The sequence below is a fragment of the Ananas comosus genome, linkage group 7 (assembly GCF_001540865.1).
Source record: "Ananas comosus cultivar F153 linkage group 7, ASM154086v1, whole genome shotgun sequence".
Classification (NCBI taxonomy): Eukaryota; Viridiplantae; Streptophyta; class Magnoliopsida; order Poales; family Bromeliaceae; genus Ananas; species Ananas comosus.
In genome coordinates this window covers 1,912,738-1,933,498 of record NC_033627.1, presented here as the reverse complement: position 1 = coordinate 1,933,498, position 20,761 = coordinate 1,912,738, and the positions used below count along the sequence as shown (strand labels likewise).

At 36.2% G+C, this 20,761-nt stretch overlaps 3 protein-coding genes across 6 annotated transcripts; all 3 read left to right on the top strand.

Annotated features, from left to right (window-relative positions):
* LOC109713318 (single myb histone 6) lies at positions 738–5,505 on the top strand. Of its 3 annotated transcripts, none has more exons than XM_020237333.1 (8): positions 738–895; positions 1,414–1,620; positions 1,723–1,943; positions 2,222–2,306; positions 3,233–3,316; positions 4,117–4,464; positions 4,742–4,799; positions 4,928–5,505. In XM_020237333.1, exons 2-8 carry the CDS (start codon positions 1,471–1,473, stop codon positions 4,996–4,998), a joined length of 1,017 nt encoding a protein of 338 aa, XP_020092922.1. In that variant the 5' UTR covers positions 738–895; positions 1,414–1,470; the 3' UTR covers positions 4,999–5,505. The 3 variants fall into 3 exon arrangements, with proteins under 3 accessions (XP_020092922.1, XP_020092920.1, XP_020092923.1); XM_020237331.1 differs by having other exon boundaries at positions 4,739–4,799; XM_020237334.1 differs by lacking the exon at positions 4,742–4,799.
* LOC109712905 (BTB/POZ domain-containing protein At1g30440-like) lies at positions 9,941–14,825 on the top strand. Of its 2 annotated transcripts, XM_020236711.1 has the most exons (5): positions 9,941–10,707; positions 10,795–10,875; positions 11,886–11,955; positions 12,400–13,602; positions 13,961–14,825. In XM_020236711.1, exons 2-5 carry the CDS (start codon positions 10,817–10,819, stop codon positions 14,498–14,500), a joined length of 1,872 nt encoding a protein of 623 aa, XP_020092300.1. In that variant the 5' UTR covers positions 9,941–10,707; positions 10,795–10,816; the 3' UTR covers positions 14,501–14,825. The 2 variants fall into 2 exon arrangements, with proteins under 2 accessions (XP_020092300.1, XP_020092299.1); XM_020236710.1 differs by having other exon boundaries at positions 9,941–10,875.
* On the top strand, positions 16,351–19,304 carry LOC109713091 (nuclear transcription factor Y subunit A-7-like). The gene is made up of 6 exons (XM_020237051.1): positions 16,351–16,497; positions 17,434–17,478; positions 17,878–18,023; positions 18,230–18,301; positions 18,398–18,556; positions 18,784–19,304. The coding sequence occupies exons 2-6, from the start codon at positions 17,451–17,453 to the stop codon at positions 19,006–19,008; spliced, it is 630 nt and encodes a 209-aa protein (XP_020092640.1). The 5' UTR covers positions 16,351–16,497; positions 17,434–17,450; the 3' UTR covers positions 19,009–19,304.

Sequence of the window (20,761 nt, the reverse complement as noted above, 5' to 3'; positions counted from 1 at the left end):
TAACCTTACACAATGTTCTTCATATGACATTTGTGTTTCAGATTAGAGCATGAACTTTGGCCAATATTGGCATTAAAAATCGTGTAAACTGCACCTGCAATGGACTTTTGGACTAGGAGCTTTTAAGTTAAAAATTTACACTCTGAAACTTTTAAAACTGCATTTGGTAGATCTGTATATTTATACATCAAAATTTTAAAAATTCAAATTATCAAATGTTGGTTTAAGAAGTTGCAGGTATGATAAAACCTGAGTCCAAAGGAAACTTAATTAGAAGTTTTGCATAGTAGAAGTGGAGATCGTCTCAAGTCCAAAATGAGATATGATTAAATGTTCTGAGGCCTAGTAGTAGAATTCACCCTGGAAAAATCCCATTGAACAACAAATTCGTTCAATATTTTGAACATAAATATATAAAAGTACCGTTCTTTATCAACTTAAAATTTTAAAGTATATTAATTATTTCCTTTATTATTATTTATCATTTATCGAAGAAGAAAATTTTAAATTCGAATCACATCAAATTTTTAGAATTATTAATTTTTTTATTTAATTTAAGTTTATGGCCTACAAAAACTTGTCCAAATGTGAAGGGGAGTTTAAGATTCAATCTAATGTGGATCCAGTTCTAAGTCGAACATTAAGCGTGTCGGTCAAGCCCGTTACCTTACCGGGTTCGAGACTGATGCGATCCGGTTCCGCAAACGAACCCCACCCGACCCGAGAACGGTGCGTTCTCCTCCCCACATGCGGCCGCAACGCGAGGAGCCGGAAACGAACGGGGCGGTGAATCAACTCTCTCTTTCTCTCTCTCTCTCGTTCATTTCTATGGCTTTAAATTAGATCAAAAGCGTTTTCCTATATGAAGCTCCTTCAATGGCGATTACCACACGAGGTTCAATTTTTTTCCTTCTCATTTATTTATTTATTTATTTATTTATTTATTTTACGTTCAGATGTTTTTCTGTTTGTTTACGAATTTGATAAATTAGGGTCTGAGGATGACTGAGCATACTCCTCTTTCTTCAGATGGTTTGCTATCATTGTTGTTGTTGTTGTTGTTGTTGTTTTTTAAATGAATCTTGTGTTAGTGCAAAATGATTTAGGGTTTGATTTATTGCCTCGTTAGTAAAATTTTATAGGATTTAGTAGTTATTCGAAGAATTGGAAATTCCGGTTCTAAGCTGATTCGATTCATCAAAAGCTGTTTTTTTTTTTTTTACTTTGCTTAATGTTTTATCTTCTCGTGGTATCCGAATTCAAACGGTTTGATCTTCAAACTGTTTTATTTTTTCTTTTTATATAATTAAGTGTGTAACTCTGTATGTGTTCTTTCCATTATGCAACTCCTAGGTTAGTATACGTTGATTTCCTGTGCGTTAATAATACCTTCTACTTGCTATGAGAGTGCAGGGTGAGAGGTATATTTTGCCATCAGATTTGTGTTGAGGGGTTTCGAGCCTCTGTTTCATGGGCGCTCCAAAGCAGAAATGGACGTCAGAGGAAGAGGCGGCTCTTAAAGCCGGAATTGCGAAGCATGGCGCCGGCAAATGGCGCACTATATTGAAGGATCCTGAGTTTAGTAGCATCCTATGTTTGCGATCTAATGTTGATCTCAAGGTGAATCGCTTTCGCCTTGGTTCATCGAGCAAGTTCGCTTTTTTGCAAATAATACGTGCTAATTTAACATTACTCACTGTCTATCATCTTTGAAATGTATAGGACAAGTGGCGTAACATGAATGTGACGGCAAATGGATTTGGGTCTCGAGAGAAGGGCAGAATAGCTTTAAAAAAGAGCCGACATCTTTATAAGCATGATGATAACCCAATGGCGCTCAGCACAGTGCTCGCTGACGGAGATGAAGAAATTGTTGATGCTAAGCCTCTGGCAATGTCTAGCGGACCTCTATCAAGTGCTAGTCCAAAGAGATCTGTCTCAAGGTTAGCTTACTTGTTGCTCTCATGCTGTCATATGTATAGGTTGGTGCATCATCTGTACTTTAGGGCTTTGTAATGAGATCGTGGTAGTGATCTGTTTTACTTTTTGCCTCTATTTGGTGCCACTCTACTGTTAAATGGGTAAGCCATAGTTGCTCTAATTAGATTGCTAAACACGTAAAATGGGTGAGTTATGGTTCAGGATTGCTATTTTGTGTGTTTACATTTGTCTGATCGTCTGTGTATGTGAATTCATGGGAAGTTTTTTTTAATTCATGCAGACTTGACAATCTTATATTTGAGGCTATAACAACCTTGAAGGAGCCAACTGGGTCCAACAAGACAGCCATTGCGGCGTATATAGAGGTGTATTTCCATCTGTTATTTAGGTCCTTTCTTTTATTTTCTTCCAAGAATATGTACCATCAAAGTTAGAACATCATTTTACTTTCTTTCTCTTTGTAGTGATTTGTGAATCAGGAGTTTCTGTCCTGTTATATGTGTTTTCTCGAGTTCCTTAATTATATGATCTCATGAGGCGTTAAGCAGTAGACTTTGTAGTCATTGACGCTCAACCGAAAGAAAAGAAAAACTGCTTTTATGCCATAAACTTAACATACGGATACTTTCTCCTGTATCTTTTTTGCGCTTCTTCTTGTCTCTCTTTCAGGGTTAGCATACTTTTTTATTATCCATGTTCAACTTAACCCAGTCTTGAGCCCATGCAGTGGAGTATACTGTGAATTCTCAAGCAAGAAAAAAAAGGAAAATTTCAGTAGGTTTTGTCAAATGAAACATCAATTATGAAGCTTTCCTTTTGGGTCCAGTTTTCCTACAGGCCTATTACTTTTCTTCTCTTTCACCTTCGGGCAAGCTTGATAGATGAATTTGAGTAGTATATGGATATTGTTACCTTATGCTGCATGTTTGTACAGAAAATGATTTCTCTTTTTCTTCAGCGAGAAAAGAAAAGGAGAGAAAAGAAACATAATAAGAAAAGTAAAAGGTTGCATCTGAGCAATCTGAGTGCTTTTCTACATCATTTTCATGGTATTTTGGTATATATGTTGCAATAATATGCTTGTGTACAAATAAGGCATGTTACATATGGAATAACGGTTCAATATCTATATTTTCATGTAACCATCAAAAATAAATTTTATTGCGAGTATAGAAGGTAGTCATCCACTATCATGTTAAATGCTGATAATCCTTCTTCCACTGAGACAGTTGTAATTGGATTTCCTATACTTGATACAGGCATAACTTTTTTTCTCTTGATTTATGGACAGGATCAATACTGGCCACCTCCTGATTTTAAGCGTCTGCTGTCTGCAAAACTGAAAGCCTTGACTTCTTCTGGAAAATTGATCAAGGTAACCTGCTTTTTAATATCTCATGCGATTGTGAATAGGCATATGCATGTTTGTGTGTGTGCATGTGTCTCTGTGTGTTTTGTCTACATATGCATATGTATACATACACGCTTTATGTATTTATGCATATGCATGTGGACCTCGATGCTTCCTGCTTGATATAATGCTTTGTTATTCATATTGTATCTATGTTATTACATATGATTATCTATTTGAAATGTATGGAAATCAAAAATCATTTTCTTTGGAGCTCTAGATCCTTAAGACCAACTGTTGTTAAAATTGAGATTCTAGTGGTTGGTACAATGAGTTTGTTATGCTGGTGATCTGTAACTTACCGATTTTAGATGATCTTTTGTTTGTTAATGGATTTTTTTTTTCTCAGTAGAATATGCAACACTACGTTCTAACAAAGCTTGTTGAGCTCTCACCTTTCATTGCATATCCAGTTGATCATGTGAGAGGAAATTAATTAACTTCCTTTTTCAATGTATCTCAAATAGATTATACGATATTAACAGTATGGAAGTTCAATAAAGTATAATTTGGTGTTGATTTGTGAGACAAATCAATTGCAGTCCTTGTTCACTATTTAATTATTTTGCTTCAGGCTTTTGTGAGACAGATTAATTGCAGTCCTTGATTTGTGAGATAAAATCAGTTGCCATCCTTTTTTGACTATCCAACTGTTTTGTTATCAGCCTAATGCCCTTTATTTTCTTCGTAGCAGTTCCTCATCATTATATGGTCGTTTCTCTAGTTAGAAATGCTTGTCATAATGTGGTGTTGGCCTTTTGTAGGTCAAGCGCAAGTATAGGATTGCACCAAGTTCCTCTTTTCAAGAAGGAAAGGCCTCCAAAGTATTGCTTCTAGAAGGATTGCAAAGAGAGCCTTCTAGACCAGAGAAGCACGACATTAAACCTTTCACGAAATCTCAAATCGACGCAGAATTAGCCAGAATGAAAAGCATGACTGCGCAGGAGGCTGCTGCTGCCGCTGCTCGAGCTGTTGCAGAGGCAGAAGCTATCATGGCTGATGCTGAGGAAGCAGCGAGAGAAGCGGAGGCTGCAGAAGCTGATGCAGAAGCAGCAAAAGCCTTTGCAGAGGCAGCAATGTTGACGCTGAAAAATAGAAATGCAGCTGATCTGGTAAAACTCTTCTCCAAGCCTTTAGGCTCACTTTTAGCTGATTATTTTTGCCCTTTTTGGTGTAATGTATTTTTTTTTATTTTGTTTAGATTTTTGTTAAATTCTTTTTCTACACAGTTAGACGTGTTCTATTCTTCATCGAGTACTTATCTCCATGTTCCTACATAATTTCAAGTTCTTTTTACAACTCTTTTTCACTAGCTGTTCGCACATATGAAGCAGTATTGACTTTTCTCAGGTGGTTTTCGTTATGTCTGTGTGTGTGTGTGTGTAGCAGATTGCTTGGAGAGATTTAATAAGGTCTCCTTCAGTAACTTATTGCTTTATAAGAAAGAGTATGTGAAGCACAGTGTTCTGACACTGATTATTGCGTGCATTTTTCATGATATTTCCTGCACATTAGAATTTCTCTAGCTTGGGTGTTTCATATTTTTAATTCTAAGCATCTGGTAATCATCTGCAGAGTCTTCGAGCTTGATGGCAATCATTGGGATGTACTCCTCAAAGGTCAAACTTTCTCTTTCATATTTTTAATTCTAAGCATCTGGTAGTCATCTGCAGAGTCTTCGAGCTTGATGGCAATCATCGGGATGTACTCCGCAAAGGTCAAACTTTCTCTAATTGCTCTGCAGCTTAGTAGCAGTGTTGTAATTCATGCAGTTTGTTGTGTATATACCTTGTAGTCAGCTTAGACCGAAGTTGGGCTGTTAGCAGAGCCAGGCCTCTAGTCGCTGAAACTATGTGAATAGAGAGCCATTTGAGCTACATGATGCGGAGTTTTACTTGCAACCCAATTCTCTGTCCAGAGATGATATTCTTGCTTTGTTTTTGGCGATATGTTGCATCTTACCTTAAAGAAATCAAAAGAATCATCATCCATAGTTAAGAGCAAACTGAATAATGGAGCTTACTGTATCAGTATTAAGAAACATCATCATCCTATTCTTTCACTAGTTGAGTAATGTATCAAAAATTGACTACTGTGCCTCGCTTTTGAGCTTTCTTCGATGAATATGGTTATGAACTTTTAGTTGGCAGTTACATCCTTTGTTTGCATAAGAAAAGAGAATTGTTAGATAGCTGCATTGTCTCTCAATGGCAACTTGTTCTCTTCACTATTGACAGTTGCGCATGTGCCCTCACTTTCTAAAGGTAAATGCGTGTTTGTAGTACCCCTGTGCTAATCTTATACTGCATCTTGGTCTCCATGTATTTCATTTAAACACTTAAGTCTCTTTACTCAATATTACATGCACGAGTGAAACTACAGGAATCAAGTCGCAATTTTGGGATGGCATGCGGAGCATCCATTCATTTTATGACTATGTCCCCGTCTGTTTACCTTTGCATATTGACTTTATGCAACCACTTACAGGTTGGAATGATTAAAAACAAAATGCCATGCAAATCATGTTGGTGAGCATATTGTGGGGTTGGGCTGCATGGATCGTGCTTTACAGCCTTACACTATGGAGATAGGCTCTTGTTAGTGCATATACATAGTGAGCATTATTATTGTTCAGTCATCTACTACTTCTATTTTACTTTATAGGGATATGCATCCGCTTTATTGTAATTTTATAGTATTTTAGAGAATGGCTCCAAATATATCAAAATTAACATAGGTCTAATTTAGCGAATTACACGCTCCTCCTAGGGGCCCATATTATCGTAACTGCATATTTTTCAATCCAAGGACTAAAAAATTAATAGCACCAATAACTTGGTACTATTGATAGTATTCCGGTCTAGTTCTATATATATATATATATATATATATATATATAGAGAGAGAGAGAGAGAGAGANACATTGTCAAAGCAAAGTTTGATTATACAAGGGTATATTCATTGTATATAATCATTTTTTTGGATTTTTTTTATTTTTTGGTTTTGGCAATTGTAAATACTAGTTTTTAATGTGATAATATATATATATATATATATATATATACCCTCTTAATTATATCCAGCTGGTAGTATAAAGCAAATTCTAAAATTATGCCCACACAAGGGATTGTTGGTGTATTTAATGTGATGCTTCTCTCACTTAACAGTAATAAAGAACGAAGGACACTGCCATGTACTCGATGAATAGTATACAGAGGAAGAGTGGGCACAAAAATTTGATCTAATGTCTTCGTCAATCTATTGGCTTGTATAGTATAGGGGATTTATGATTGATTGATTGATGACATCTAAGATTAGAAGATGCCATAAAAATTAGGGTTAGCAACTTTATTAAAAAGTATTGATTAAATAATAAAAAAATATAAAATAAATATTTATGATAGGTGTATTAATTTTTTTTTTATTAAGATATTTTTAACTTTTTTTGTTGTTGGTTTTATATATTTTATTTTTTTATAAAAATGAGTTGAATATATGCTTTACCGCTTTCAATTAGTATTTCTTAATAACTTTTATTTAAAATTATAGATTTATTATTTCTAGTCTAGGATTTGAAAAAAAATGATAGTTGAGTCGTGTGTGTGAAAAAAAAAATAGCACAATATAGAAAATTTTAAAAAAACCTATAAAATATAGTGCATCAGAATATAATTAAGCCTATAGAATTACTAACACATAAACAATCAATATTTATAAAAGTTGATTATTATTTGGAATACTACTGATAGATAAAATAAAGTAAAAATATATAAAAATATGCTTTTATATTTTCTAATTAATAGAACTAGTATATGAGTAATGCAATATTACGTATTATTTTTTTTTTATATTATTCACCATACGTTACAAATTTATTTTTGTAATTCAAAACAAAGTCTCAACATAAATTATTGTGAATGTGTCCAGGGTAAGAGACCCATAATTTAAATTCCAAAAAAAAATTGTGTAATAAATGATCACATAGCACATCTCTGGTGGGATGAGTATGACCCCTTCAGGATAAATTGCTCAAATTCATCCTACAACAACAAATGTGTAATAAAATTATCATGTGCATAAAAATTTTTAAGAACTTTACGTGGTCATCCAAAATTTCGGACGAAATTTTATAGGCATAGTCCCCAATTCGGATCGGTGCCATGTGACCAATCCGACGGCCACGGATGGAAAGATAAAAAAAAAATTTATGCTTTTAGAGAAAAAAAAAAACAACTAAGATTTGTGACCGTCGGATCGGCCATGTGGCGCCGATCGGCATAATTTCAAAATTATGGAGACTAATTAGTTTGAAGATTTTGTCTATAAAATTTTTGTCCCAAAATTTCCTATCCATTATTAATTAATGCCCGAGCGATGAGCTGGCCTACATTAAAGAAGAGGTCCCCACGAGCACAAGAAACAGCCTATAAGCACCTGCCACGTCGCAGAGACAAAAACTTCAGTGCGGAGCGTTCGGTACACTGTGTCACTGTCACCTATCTGTTTTAACTTAATTCAACAATTTATTAATTAAAACATTAATTTTTTTAAAAAAATAATTATTATAATTTTAAATAAAAATAACAAATATTATATAATAATAAATTAAGAGTTATTAATGAAGAATCTTAAGAACTTTCAGTTCCTGGAGGTGAGAAATCGTAGAAGAAAATTTACTGTATCACATTTAAATATATCACCGGTAAAAAACTAATTATATTTTTTTATTGGAAAGAAAAATATAATATTTTTTTTTATTAATTATAATGGGACATCATTTTAAGGAGACAATTTTATTAGGCTTAGTTCGGTATTGAGGTCTATCTGGCGTTATTAGATAAAATAGAGTTGGAATAAAAGCATATAAAAATATGTTTCTACATACTTTTAATGGGACCGTAAAAAATATATTATAACCGATTTATCGCGATATACGAAACACAATATTACGTACGAAAATAAACATAATATATAAGAAAAAAAAAGTTACAGTACACATGACTGTATAAGACCGAGAGTGTCAACCATGATGCACTGTAGTTTTTTTTTTGTCAAACCGTAGGGCCAGAAGGCACGCAGGAGTCGGCCTTAGCGTCCCAAAGAGTTGACAAAACGACAAAACCCCATTTATGCGATAAATACACGCGCCCACACTGACACCCCGTTACTATTGTTGTTATTATTATTATTATTATTATTATTATCAACATACGTAATATTAATTGAGAAATAAATTCCATCTTAAATTCCTTAATTAATAAATCCCTCTACCTCACAAAGCCACACAGCGCACCATCCACGTATCGGGACCCATCCATCTCATCCGTCCATTAAATGGTCCCCGAATCCGACCCAAATGATTTCTTAGTTGTACGCTCCCACAATACATTGTGCTTACAAATACATACTTTTTAATACTTTATAAAAATAAAAATATATAAGTTACGAGAAGATAAATATAAATTTATAATTATAACTTGTAAACATTAAATTCTTTACATTTGTTGGTTGTTTTAAAATATTTTTTATGTCAAAATGTTTGCTAATTTGGACGAAAACTACTACATCTACTCTAAATTGTATTAATTATGTTGCTACTGAAACCTCATACGTGGTAATTTCACTGAACGATTCCTATTGAAATAAGTAATAAGCATCATGAATTTGATTGCCAAAATTAAAATGTTAAGGATTAAGTAAAAAATTAAAAAAGAATAAAAGTTAGGACCATTGGTGTAGTTGATTCCTTACTTATATTGACTCTGTTTTCTTATTGTTTTTATATTCTTAAACTTCCATAATGCACATGGGATTAGTGGAGAACATTTAATGCCCAAATGTGTACTGCACAAGAGAGAGAATCACTAATATATATATATATATAGAGAGAGAGAGAGAGAGAGAGAGAATCCAGCTAGTATTCTTTCAAAAGGATGGAGACTTCTGCACTTCTAAATTACTTTAAATAATAGAAATTTTGAATCGATGATGAAAATTGCTAAAATTGATCTATATTTAAAGTATCTAGAAACAATTTTATAAATTTTAAAAATTATTTACATAGTGATCAAAGAATCATAAAATCAATAATATTTTATAGCCTATATGAGCCGTTTGCTTGTTTAACGGCATAGAACAGTACAAACAACTTGAATTTTTGAAAGAAAATTTTTTATATTATTTAAATAATATTTGATAACTTTGATTATAAATTTAAAAAGTCTAAAATCTATTTTCATAAGATTATTCGTTTTTTACTGTTCATTTTTTAATTTTCAATGAACTTGATAACGAATTTTAAAATATATAAAATATAGTTTCTAGACATTTTAAATATTTTAAATTAACTTTAATAATTTGAATTATCGATTCAAAATTTTTATCATATAAAATGAAGTCTCCGTCTCCTAAAAGGATAATAACTGGAATATATATATATATATATTGGTTTTATAATTTTCACTGCAAACTATGTATTATTGAGGTTGGGTATAGACACTTTCCACTGTTTCCAGAGAATCTCTGTAGAGGTGGACCCAAAAGTTCTAGAAGCTACTCATAAGTCATAAGCACAGAGAAACAAAGTAAAGAGAAGAGAGAGACAGGGAGGGGAAGAAGCGAAGGAGAAGGTCAAAAGAGGCCAAAAACCCAACCTTTTTTTAATGTTTTTCTTTTTTTTAACTTTGTTGTTTTGGATAGAAGCTTTGGCTCTCTCTCTCTCTCTCTCTCTCTCCTTCGGTTTCTAACTCTGCACACTAGTCCTTTGTACGCGGATGTAGCTGCAACTTTTGGAAGGTTATGGATGAGAGGAGAGGGGAAGCGACGGAATAGAAAGTGCTCTTTTTTGGGAGGGTTCTCTTTGCGTTAATCTCTTACCCATCTGAGTTTTTTGGGGGATTTGCTAGGGATTGGAGTGTCTTGGGTAGTTATGTGGAGATTTGGTGATGGATTTAGTGGTTTAATTAGTTCAAATTTGGTTTTTCTTTTAATATATATTTTATATTTTGAAGGGGAATCTTAGGTGTATGGGGGTTTGGTGAGGGGAGGGGAATTGGATATGTGGGTTTTGTAGTTTCTGGTCTAAAAGATTAGATTTTGGAGCCTTTGGTGGGATTAGGTCAAGGTTTTTGTAGGGTATATGACCCAAATTGATCGATTTAGTGAATAATTTTGGTAGTTTAGGCTGGGGAACGAGTTTTATTGAGAGTGGATTAGGGGGTGTTTGTTGGGGTTTTTGGGGGTGGTTTAATTGCTCATCTTTGATTTTAGGGTTTCTCTTTGAGGATGGTTTTTTTGGGCTTTTCTTAAATCTCAGCTTCGCGAGTAAACTATGGGGGCATATTTTCCGATTCAGAGTAGGTTTCCTTAAGATTGGTGGGTATTTCAAGGGTGGAAAATTAGGTTTTTTTTAACAAAAAATTAAGCGATTATTCACCTTGTAGTTCCAATCTACGTTTTCTGAAGATGGCCGGTATGAAATTGGGATCGAAATCCGATACATTCCGAAGACAAGGGCAAGCCTGGTATGCCCATGTTTCCCATTTCCATAATTATTTTGCTGCTTTTTTCCCATGTTTATTTTCCCTTTTCAATTTTTGCAAGTAATATTATAATCTGCAAATTGAAAATTTTGTTACACTATTTGTATATAAGCATGATGATACGACAAATTTGTGTTTTGTAGTAGTAAATTATGCAAAGATTGTGTTGCAGGATCTTTGAGTAGTTTCTATTGACTCAAATATCTGCTTAATTGGATAGTGTTTTCTAGGATTTATAGTATTATGCCGCAATTCTTCTCTATCCGCCTTCTGATTTCTGGATCTTCGATAGTCTCTTCATAAGAGAGATAATATGTCGACTTTAGTTTTGGCTTATAACTCGGGGATCTTCTTGACAATTTTCTGGAACTTCGAACTATTTGCACTTGTACATGATTTACATCAATAAGTCCACTAAGAAGTCTTGATTTCGAGTGACGACATTTTACCAGAATAAATAAGAGATATACACAATGTCTTCCAACCCAATAACTGCTAGAGTTGTTTAAGTATTGTCGACAGCATCTTGCACTCTTACTGATTGGATAAGTATGAATTTGAACTCATTGATTGTCCTGTACCCTGTTTGAATACATGATTCCAAGGAATTTGTTCTGTATCGTCGATTTAGTCCATTTAATAAAAGTGCTCATTCTCGTTGTGTTATTGCGTTTACCCAAGGTTTGAAATATCGGCTTCAGCCTGGGCTGATGGAGACATAGAATTTTGGTTTTGGTGGTTTCGGTGATTTTGGCCATTTTAGATTTTGGTTTTGACTTCAATTGTCGATTGAAAATGATGAAATCTTTTTTTTAAAAAAAGGAACGTGAAAGATATAAGAACTGGTATATCATAGCACGCACTTATTGCATTTCCACTGGTGTGTATCTGCAATACGAAGTATAATCTGGAGATAGTTGTATGATGTATTTTTTGCATTTGCTGATATCTATGTTACATGCGGGTCGCTTATTCTCTTTTGGATACTGTAGGTTCTGTACAACCGGACTCCCCAGTGATGTTACTGTTGAAGTTGGTGAGATGTCCTTCCACCTTCACAAGGTGATTGTTTCATAAATGCGTATTTGCTATACGTATAATATAAATTGATAACATACAAACCTATGCTGCATTCTGAAATGGGCATCTGTACTTAAATTTTTTTTTATTATCCTACCTAACTTTTCATTGATTATTATTTCAGAAAAACTTGTAAAGCTTTCTTAAAACTTAACTATTTCAATCAAAGAAGATGTGGAATATTCACCCAAGTTACAGAATATTCTGTAAAAGTTTTAAATATCCTGTTAAATTTTAATTTGATGTAGAATTATGCAAATCAACCACATTGCAAGGTTAGGTACTAACGTCAAAATTTTGTAAGTTCTTGTACCCGTTTTAATATGCCTATTGTACATGTAGGATCGGTAGGTTTTTACCTATGATAAACTGATGTTTGTGTTGCATTTATGATGTTTTTACTATTATATGGTTACATGCTTGCAGTTCCCTCTGATATCCAAAAGCGGCCTCTTGGAGAAACTGATAACGGAGAATTCCGACAAAGATGATGGCTGCATCATAAAGCTACCCGATATTCCAGGCGGCGCGAAATCATTTGAGCTTGTGGCCAGGTTCTGCTATGGTGTAAAGCTAGAGCTCACTGCCTCGAATGTCGTCTACCTCCGATGTGCAGCTGAGTATCTCGAAATGACCGAAGAAATCCACGAGGGCAACCTGATTGCCCAGACCGAGTTATTCCTCAACCAAGTAGTTCTCCGTAGCTGGAAAGATTCACTAAAAGCCCTTAAAACATGCGACGATCTCCTCCCTTATGCTGAAAATCTAAATATCGTGAAGAAATGCATTGAATCATTAGCTGTTAAAGCTTGCACAGATCCGAACCTTTTTGGCTGGCCCATAATGGAGCATGGAACCATGCAGAGCCCAGGAGGGAGTGTTTTGTGGAATGGAATAAGCACAGGGGCTCGGCCCAGAAATAGTAGTTCAGATTGGTGGTTCGATGATGTTTCATCCTTGAGCTTCCCTATGCATACAAGACTAATCTCTGTAATGGAATCTCGGGGAATCAGACGGGAGATTATTGCGGGGTCCTTAACATGTTATGCTAAAAAATATCTCCCTGGATTGCATAGGCGGCATAGTTTGGGATCTGTTCCTTTAACATCTGTGCCACCTGAAGAAGAACAAAGGCAGCTTCTTCAAGAGATTGAAAGATTGCTACCCCTCGAAAAGGGCTTAATCTCTACAAAAATTCTATTCGGACTTCTTCGAACCGCCATGATCCTAAGAGCTGACGAGTCCTGCATTTCTAATTTGGAAAGAAGGATCGGAATGCAGCTCGATCATGCTACCTTGGAAGATCTATTGCTGCCGAACTTCTCCGACTCGACTGAAACGCTTTATGATGTCGATTGCGTACAAAGAATTCTTGAGCATTTCTTGGCCATGGATCAGGCTAATGTTGGTGCGGCCTCCCCATCTGAGGTTGATGAGGAGCAGTCGGCAAGCTCCCATTCAATGGCGCCGATAACTAATGTAGCCAAGCTACTTGATGCTTATCTCGCAGAGGTCGCACCGGATGTCAATTTAAAACCACAGAAGTTTCGATCTCTTGCTGCTGCTGTACCCGATTATGCCCGGCCGCTGGATGATGGACTTTACCATGCAATTGACATTTATTTGAAGGTAATTGTTAGCCACTTGGCACACTTCTATTTTATTTCTGTTGTGGTAGTTGAAAGCAATGCTTCTTTTCAGAACTCCGTTGTCTTAGAATGTTTTGAAGATTTTCCCAGATGAGTGACAACTTCGATGCTTTTTTCTCTCATATATGGAGAATTTCAAAACCAAAGTTCGATGGGCTGCTGCATTGTGTCATGATAAAATCATCTCCTTGTCGTTAATTCTTTGGTCGGGTCTGTACGGATGCAACCTAGTCGCTGAACTTTTCATAGACTAACTTGTAATACCAGGCCAATGATCCTGTGTCCAAGGCACTGTCATTACATTGATTCATAAATTACACCAATTTTAACACCCACAGGCACACCCTTGGCTAGCGGAATCCGAGAGAGAGCAGCTCTGCCGGCTTATGGACTGCCAGAAACTCTCCCTAGAAGCGTGCACTCACGCCGCTCAAAACGAGCGGCTTCCACTACGGATTGTCGTTCAAGTCCTCTTCTTCGAACAGCTACAACTTCGGACCTCGATCGCGGGTTGCTTACTTGTCTCTGATAATCTCGATGGATCAAGGCCCTTACGGAGTGGGTTAGCGGTTTCAGGCGAAGGCGGTGGGGGTTGGGCCACGGCTGTCAGGGAGAACCAAGTATTGAAGGTGAGCATGGACAACATGAGGATGAGGGTCTCGGAGCTCGAAAAGGAGTGCTTGAGCATGAAGCAGGAAATTGAGAAGTTGGGTCGAATAACACATCGCCGGAATAACAACGTCTCAAGAAAGTTGGGATTCAAAATCAAGTCGCAGATGTGCAGCGCCCAAGACAGTTCTGTCAGCGAGCAGCTGAGGAGCGAGAAGCCGCAATTGAAGGCATCAAAACACAAGAAACAGTTATCTACGGTTCTCTGAGCGCTCTCTCTCTCTCTCTCTCTCTCCCTCTCTCTCTCTCCCCCTTCGACATCATATGCTTGTAAGTTAGTTTTCTTCTCCCTTTATTCATTTTTTTCCCTTATTTATAGGTGTGACAACAAAAATGGTTGTGGTCTCAAAAGATTCAATTCTTTGGATGAATTCTGTATGATGTTTGCTTGTTCTTTTAAAGGCTATAAGAGACTTGACCAACAAATAGAAGATAGGAAGGTGTGATTATATTTTAACTTCATTTTCTTTCCAAATGAATGCTTGAAATGTTGTTGGTTCTGGTCACATTTTATAGCAGCTATTTTTCAATTTCCTCCAATGTCTCAGATAGCATACTAATCACATCATTAGCACAAAATAACGTTAAGCTGGTTGTATATTTTCGTTGTTTTGAAATAGGTAGCGAGCTACCTGCTTCATTCATTGCGAGGATAAAGCTGTAATAAAGTTGTAACGGAGGAGTGTGCATGCTGGTTGGTTTTAAATTTAAAATATTGTTAAATACTTTAAGAAATAGTTTCTCTCGTACTGGATTGTCGCTTGATTCATATTTATTGCATTCAGAGAGTGTGTTACTTGGTTTTAGTATATAAATTTTTTATGGAATTGTCGAAAAGCTATTTATAAGCAGCATTTCCCACAAGCAGGTTTCAAAGTATACTTCTTTTCAAAAATCGTGCTGAGTTTTTTAAAATTGGCTCCTGATGCCACCTCGACGTTTGGGCGTGTTCGTTTAGACCGAAGTCCGACACGAAAGTCGTGAGTTCGTGTAAGGTAAGTCGTGAGTTCGTGTAAGGTCGATCTCCGACTTTTGCGGAGCCCACATGGCTTAACACCGCGTAAACTTATATATACATCCATATATAATATAGGGCTACTATATTTTTTGAAGTATAAGGTGGTTCGTATTTTTGATTTTTTAATTTTTAGATAAAAAATTATGCTGTTGGGATGATAATGTTCTTTTCTAGAATTGGATGATCTTTTTAGAATAATAATATTAATCTAAAAATTATTATAAATAATTAAAAAGAGACATTCAGAGGTTAAGCACAAACTTCTTTAATTCTGTGGTATATTATTTTCCTTGTATCCCGCCACGTCGCAACAGCTGTCACATCTCAATCTTACATCCGACGGTACAAATAGACGGGACACCTCGCACTACGTGTAGGCCGTCGATCACATCAATCTGATATCAGACGGCCGGAATTGACCGAAGCACACCTGTCCAACCAAGAACAAAGAGGGGGACACGTGGACGACTAACCACCGAACACGGTTGACCGCGGTCAGCGGGCAGGTAGCCCCTTCACCACTCCTCACACGCCAACTGTGAGCGTGGACCCCACCGATCCGTTAGTGGACACCAGACGCTGCCCGTTCTGCCCGTCCCCGGCCTTCGGGCAGCTTTGCCGCTGCCCGCGATACTCTCTCTATCGAAACGAACGGCCAAGATCACTCGTTTTATCTCCAGAATAAGAAGCTGTGTAAACTTTATGGATATCCCCTGTATTATCCCAATATTTCAACTCACCCTTAAGTAATTTAGTCTCTATAAGCTTTTTTTTTAAAAAAAAATGCTACTTTATCTATAATAATCATTTCAATCTTATTTCAACTGACAAGGATTCAGTGATCACTTTGCAAGAACAAGTTTGAACTTTTGTTTCTTTGAAATAACAGGTACGATATTAAAAAAATCAGTAGGATCTAATTTAAATGATGATGGGTTAAAGTGTGACACTATATATAAGTTAAAGGACCCGAGTATCAATAGCGGGATAATACAGGGACTATTCGTATATTTTGTGGTGAAGGGAAATAAAAATTTGTTTAAATATTTATGCTTTGAATCTCTAACCCGAAGCGGATAAATGGCGAGGAGGGGTTTAGTACAGAGGAAGTACACTTCCCGCTGAAGAAGAGATCCGTTTCGGAGTTCCCCCAACGAAGGAACTCCACTTACTCCCAAAACGATACAGGTACGGAAACGTATTATTATTAATTAATTATAATATAATTAGTTTCGTTCGATCTAGGGTTTCGTCCCAAATCGAATCGTTCATTCCAAATCAATCTTTATTTCCGGTTGAAACCCCAAATGTTCGATTGTGACGCGGCTCTGTTCCTTAAAGAATTGTGAGTTTATTTTTGTGGATTTGAAGAATTATCCCAAATTTTGATGAACCTGGAATTGAACTAGCTTAGATTCTGCGTTTTGTTGCAGTGATCTCCGTTTGAATCTGATGACTCTTGTGTGATGGATTTTATATGAGATTTGAATTCGTGTGGAGTGTATGTGGAGTATCTGATACTTGATTGGTCGTTCTGCGAACGGTGGAATGATTGGTCGTAGCATTTGTGATTGTTGCAGTTGGTTTAGACAATTGAGCTTGATTTGGGTTGATCGCCAAAGTAGTGGTCGTGTGGGGGGATATGAGTTCGTACTCTATATTTTTCTTATTCCTTTAATGATTCGCGCGAAAATTCATCTTGTGCTTTACATTCAAAAAGAAAAATAATCGAATCTATGCAGAGTATTATTGTTTTCAAGCATAAAAATTGTGTCTGTGATGACATATCATAATCGCGAATTCATCTTCTTGTTTGTCGGCTGAAATTTGGAGAACTTAGATTCCTTCTATGTTGTTTCAGTTTAAATAACACAGTGATATCTGTAGTGAATGACTTCTTCATTCCAATCTGCTTATTGAAATTTGTTCTGCTGATAAGTTGTTGATTTTATAGGCTAAAAGAAAAAAAGAAAAAAGAAAAAAAAGAATCATGTTTGCTATTTTGGGAAATTCATGAACTAATCTCTTTTGTGGCTATATTTACGCCGGGCTCTGTGTTTGGTTACTTGGTTTCTCTTTTTATCTTGAATCTGAAGCTGCTGCCTTTTCTTCTTTCTGTTTTAGTCTGGAATTAGAAGATCATGACTTCTTCAGTGCAACATCTGTCAGGTACTGCACCTTCCACCCAAATTAGCATAAAATCAACTGCTCATATGTTCAACATAATATATATAAATGATTTTAATGCACTTATAATTACGAGTGTGAGTTTATGTTACTGTGTATACTAGAAGCAATGCAGAAAACTGATTTATAGGCAGATGGAGCGAAATCAACTAAGTTCCCTGTGTACTAGCACAATTGCTTATTTTTGGATGCTGGGATATTGGTGTTTTGGCAAATTCCTTGTATCAAATGGTGCATGCATTCCAAGCAAATTTTTGGGGGGGTATTTGGATATGTTATTTTTGTTGAAAATATGTAGATGAGTGTACTACGGTCTCTTTTAAATGAGTTCGAGTGCATTTTCTGTATCAGTCATTGTATATTTCATTTCATTGTGTTCAGATAACCAGGGAACTGATGAACAGCAGAAACAGGCTCATCATGAGATTCAACAGCAAGCTCTCCTTGAAAGCAATGGCCAAATTGGGGTTGGAACACCTACTGATTATCCGATGCACCATGGTCACCGTGAAGCAGGACCAGCTGTGGTAATATTATTAAACTATTACCATGCAACTAACATGCTGGATTTCCCGTTTTACATGCACTTGTTGCAAAACTCGCATAGATTTATAAAATTTCTAAAGGCATTTGGGCTCTCTTATGTATGTTCTTAAAGAAGTTCCATATTTGACAATTTTGATCAAATTTTCTTGAACACCTTCATTTAAGGAGATTACCTTTTTTCTGGCAGGGTCAATTTGTTTACCCATTCCATGATCCTTACTATGGAGGCATCTTTGCTGCTTATAGTGCACAAACTGCGGTATGTTCTATTAGTAAAGTACAGGCAAATGCACATGCATGAACAACAGGGGTGTATGGTAAGCTGTTCTGCTATTGATTTTGTATACATGTCCAGATCCATCCGCCATTGATGGGTATGCAGCATCCTGGATTGCCACTCCCTACTGACGAAGAACCAGTCTTTGTGAATGCGAAGCAATATCATGGTATATTAAGACGGCGGCAATCTCGAGCTAAAGCTGAGTCGGAAAATAAATTGATCAAAGGCCGTAAGGTAAATATGTCCTGAATTGTTGTGCTGTATTCTGTTACTGCTTCCTCCTCTAAATCCGCGGCGTAAGAATAATCTTTAGACTGCTTTCTTATTCCTTTTTCTTTTTTTTTTTTTACTCCGTTGTGATTATTAAAGAGATTGCGTTGTTTACTTCAGCGTGTGTGTTCTATGATTCTTCGTTCATGTGAAAATTCGTTGATCCTGTTTATTTTACAACCTTTTTGCAGCCTTATCTACATGAATCTCGCCACAGGCATGCCTTAAAAAGAGCTCGGGGATCCGGTGGTAGATTTGTTAATACAAAATTGGAAGAAAACGAAAACAACCTCAATTCCCAATCTCACCAGCAGAAACAGAATGAGGTCTCTGCCATTTTCGCTCAAGAGAAGCGGGAAGCTTCTGATGGTAAAGCTGGGTCTCCTTGTGCGGAAGCCAAATGCTGTAAAATATAAGGTTTTTCATAGGAAGTCAGGTTTTACTTAAGAGGTAAAACAATTCAAGATTTGTGGAGTTTGAAGTAGAAGTTTCGTGCCTTCGCTGTTCTCGGACGATTGAAATTAGAATGTTCAGTTACTTCTGGGAAATGTTTCAGACTGACTTGTAAGAATTAGGATGGACTCTGTAATCTTTTAGATTTTCTGTAGTGTGTTCAATAAACTGAAATTATACAGTAGATCAATCATGAGAACCTCAAAACCATGATAAACAACTTCCATGATCGAACCTGCTTAGTGGTTGTTTGGTCGTTTATTAGTTTTTGGATCGAAAGATCAAACAATTGTTTTAGTTGGTTCGGGATCCGGCCCGGCCCGGCCCGGCCTGAATGTGTATATTGGCTTGGGCCTATCATTAGGCCCATTATACCGTGTTCGGTGGGAATTCGGTTTCTGTGTATGAAAATTGGGTCCGGCTTGGCCTGCGAACCGGTCTAATTCGAGTTGAAGTTTCAAACCAAATCCAATCAAACCTTTACCACGCTTACAAATGTAGTACAAACAAAGCTACATAGTGTGTGTTGTGTACCAATTAAGTTTTGTTTTCTTTTCCTGCGCTTACTGTCGGATTGTTAGTGCTAACTATTAATCTCAAGAGCTTGTGCTTTTAAAAATATATAATCAATTTACTTAAAGCATATAGACACACACAGTGCCTACTGATCTCAATTGTGACTCGGGCTAGCCAGTCTTACGCCACTTCAAATATGATTCGGCTCAACCCAGCCTTACGTCATTTCGAACATGACTCGACCTAATCTAGCCTTCCGTCACATAACAGAATGCTGATCTATTTAACTCAACAACCCCTTCTCTAGCATCTGCCCAAATTCGCAGCCCGAGCAAAAGTAGGTCTGATCGAGCTAGAATCAAACAAATCCGAGTCCAGCCCGAAGTCCTGTTAACTTCGGGTCAAATAAGCCTTAGCCTTTGACCCAACCCGACCCGACCTGACCCGTTTGAATTGTGCCACCTAGCTTTATACCATACTGTCCTTTTTAGAATTTTTTTTGTTTTTGTGTACTTTTTGTTTGGTTGTTCCCCTGTTTACAAAATAAATGCACATAAAGTTTAAATGCATATGGAAACAGTTCACATGGTAGTATATCGAACTATACATGTTGGTCCCCCAACTGACTACATACTGAGTTGACCTAAGATCTCGGCTTTACAATTCCTCGCAACTTGTCTCATGCATGCATTGAAGTTTAACCAGAAACTACCAATCTCAGTAAAATTATTCTTTTTGTGCACTAAGTTTGACCAGGTAATCATAAACTTTTTAGAGAATTTAATGCTACATTACATATGCTAGCAATAAATTCATCAAAGCGAATTAATTGACTCCATTTTCATGCATTGAGGTCCCTTTCATTTTCTTTTTTTTTTAAAAAAAAAACTAGGTAGATATAGCATTGTCCACTTGGAAAGCCGATGATGAGGAAAAGCTTCAGCTTATTCCACCAGCACTGCAGCGCGTATGATGCCGAGCAAAAGTGATATGTCATTGTCTGTGTGGTCATTCGCAACTGTGTTTCACAGTTATTACATGTACAAACAATATAAAAGGTGACAAAGAACTATTGATAAATAATAGTTAAGATAAGATATGAATAAGTTAGATCACCAACATGTGAATATGCAAAATGTTTCATTTATGTATCAGCCATATATAATGTGTGGGAAAAAAGTTGAGACTAAATAAGCATTT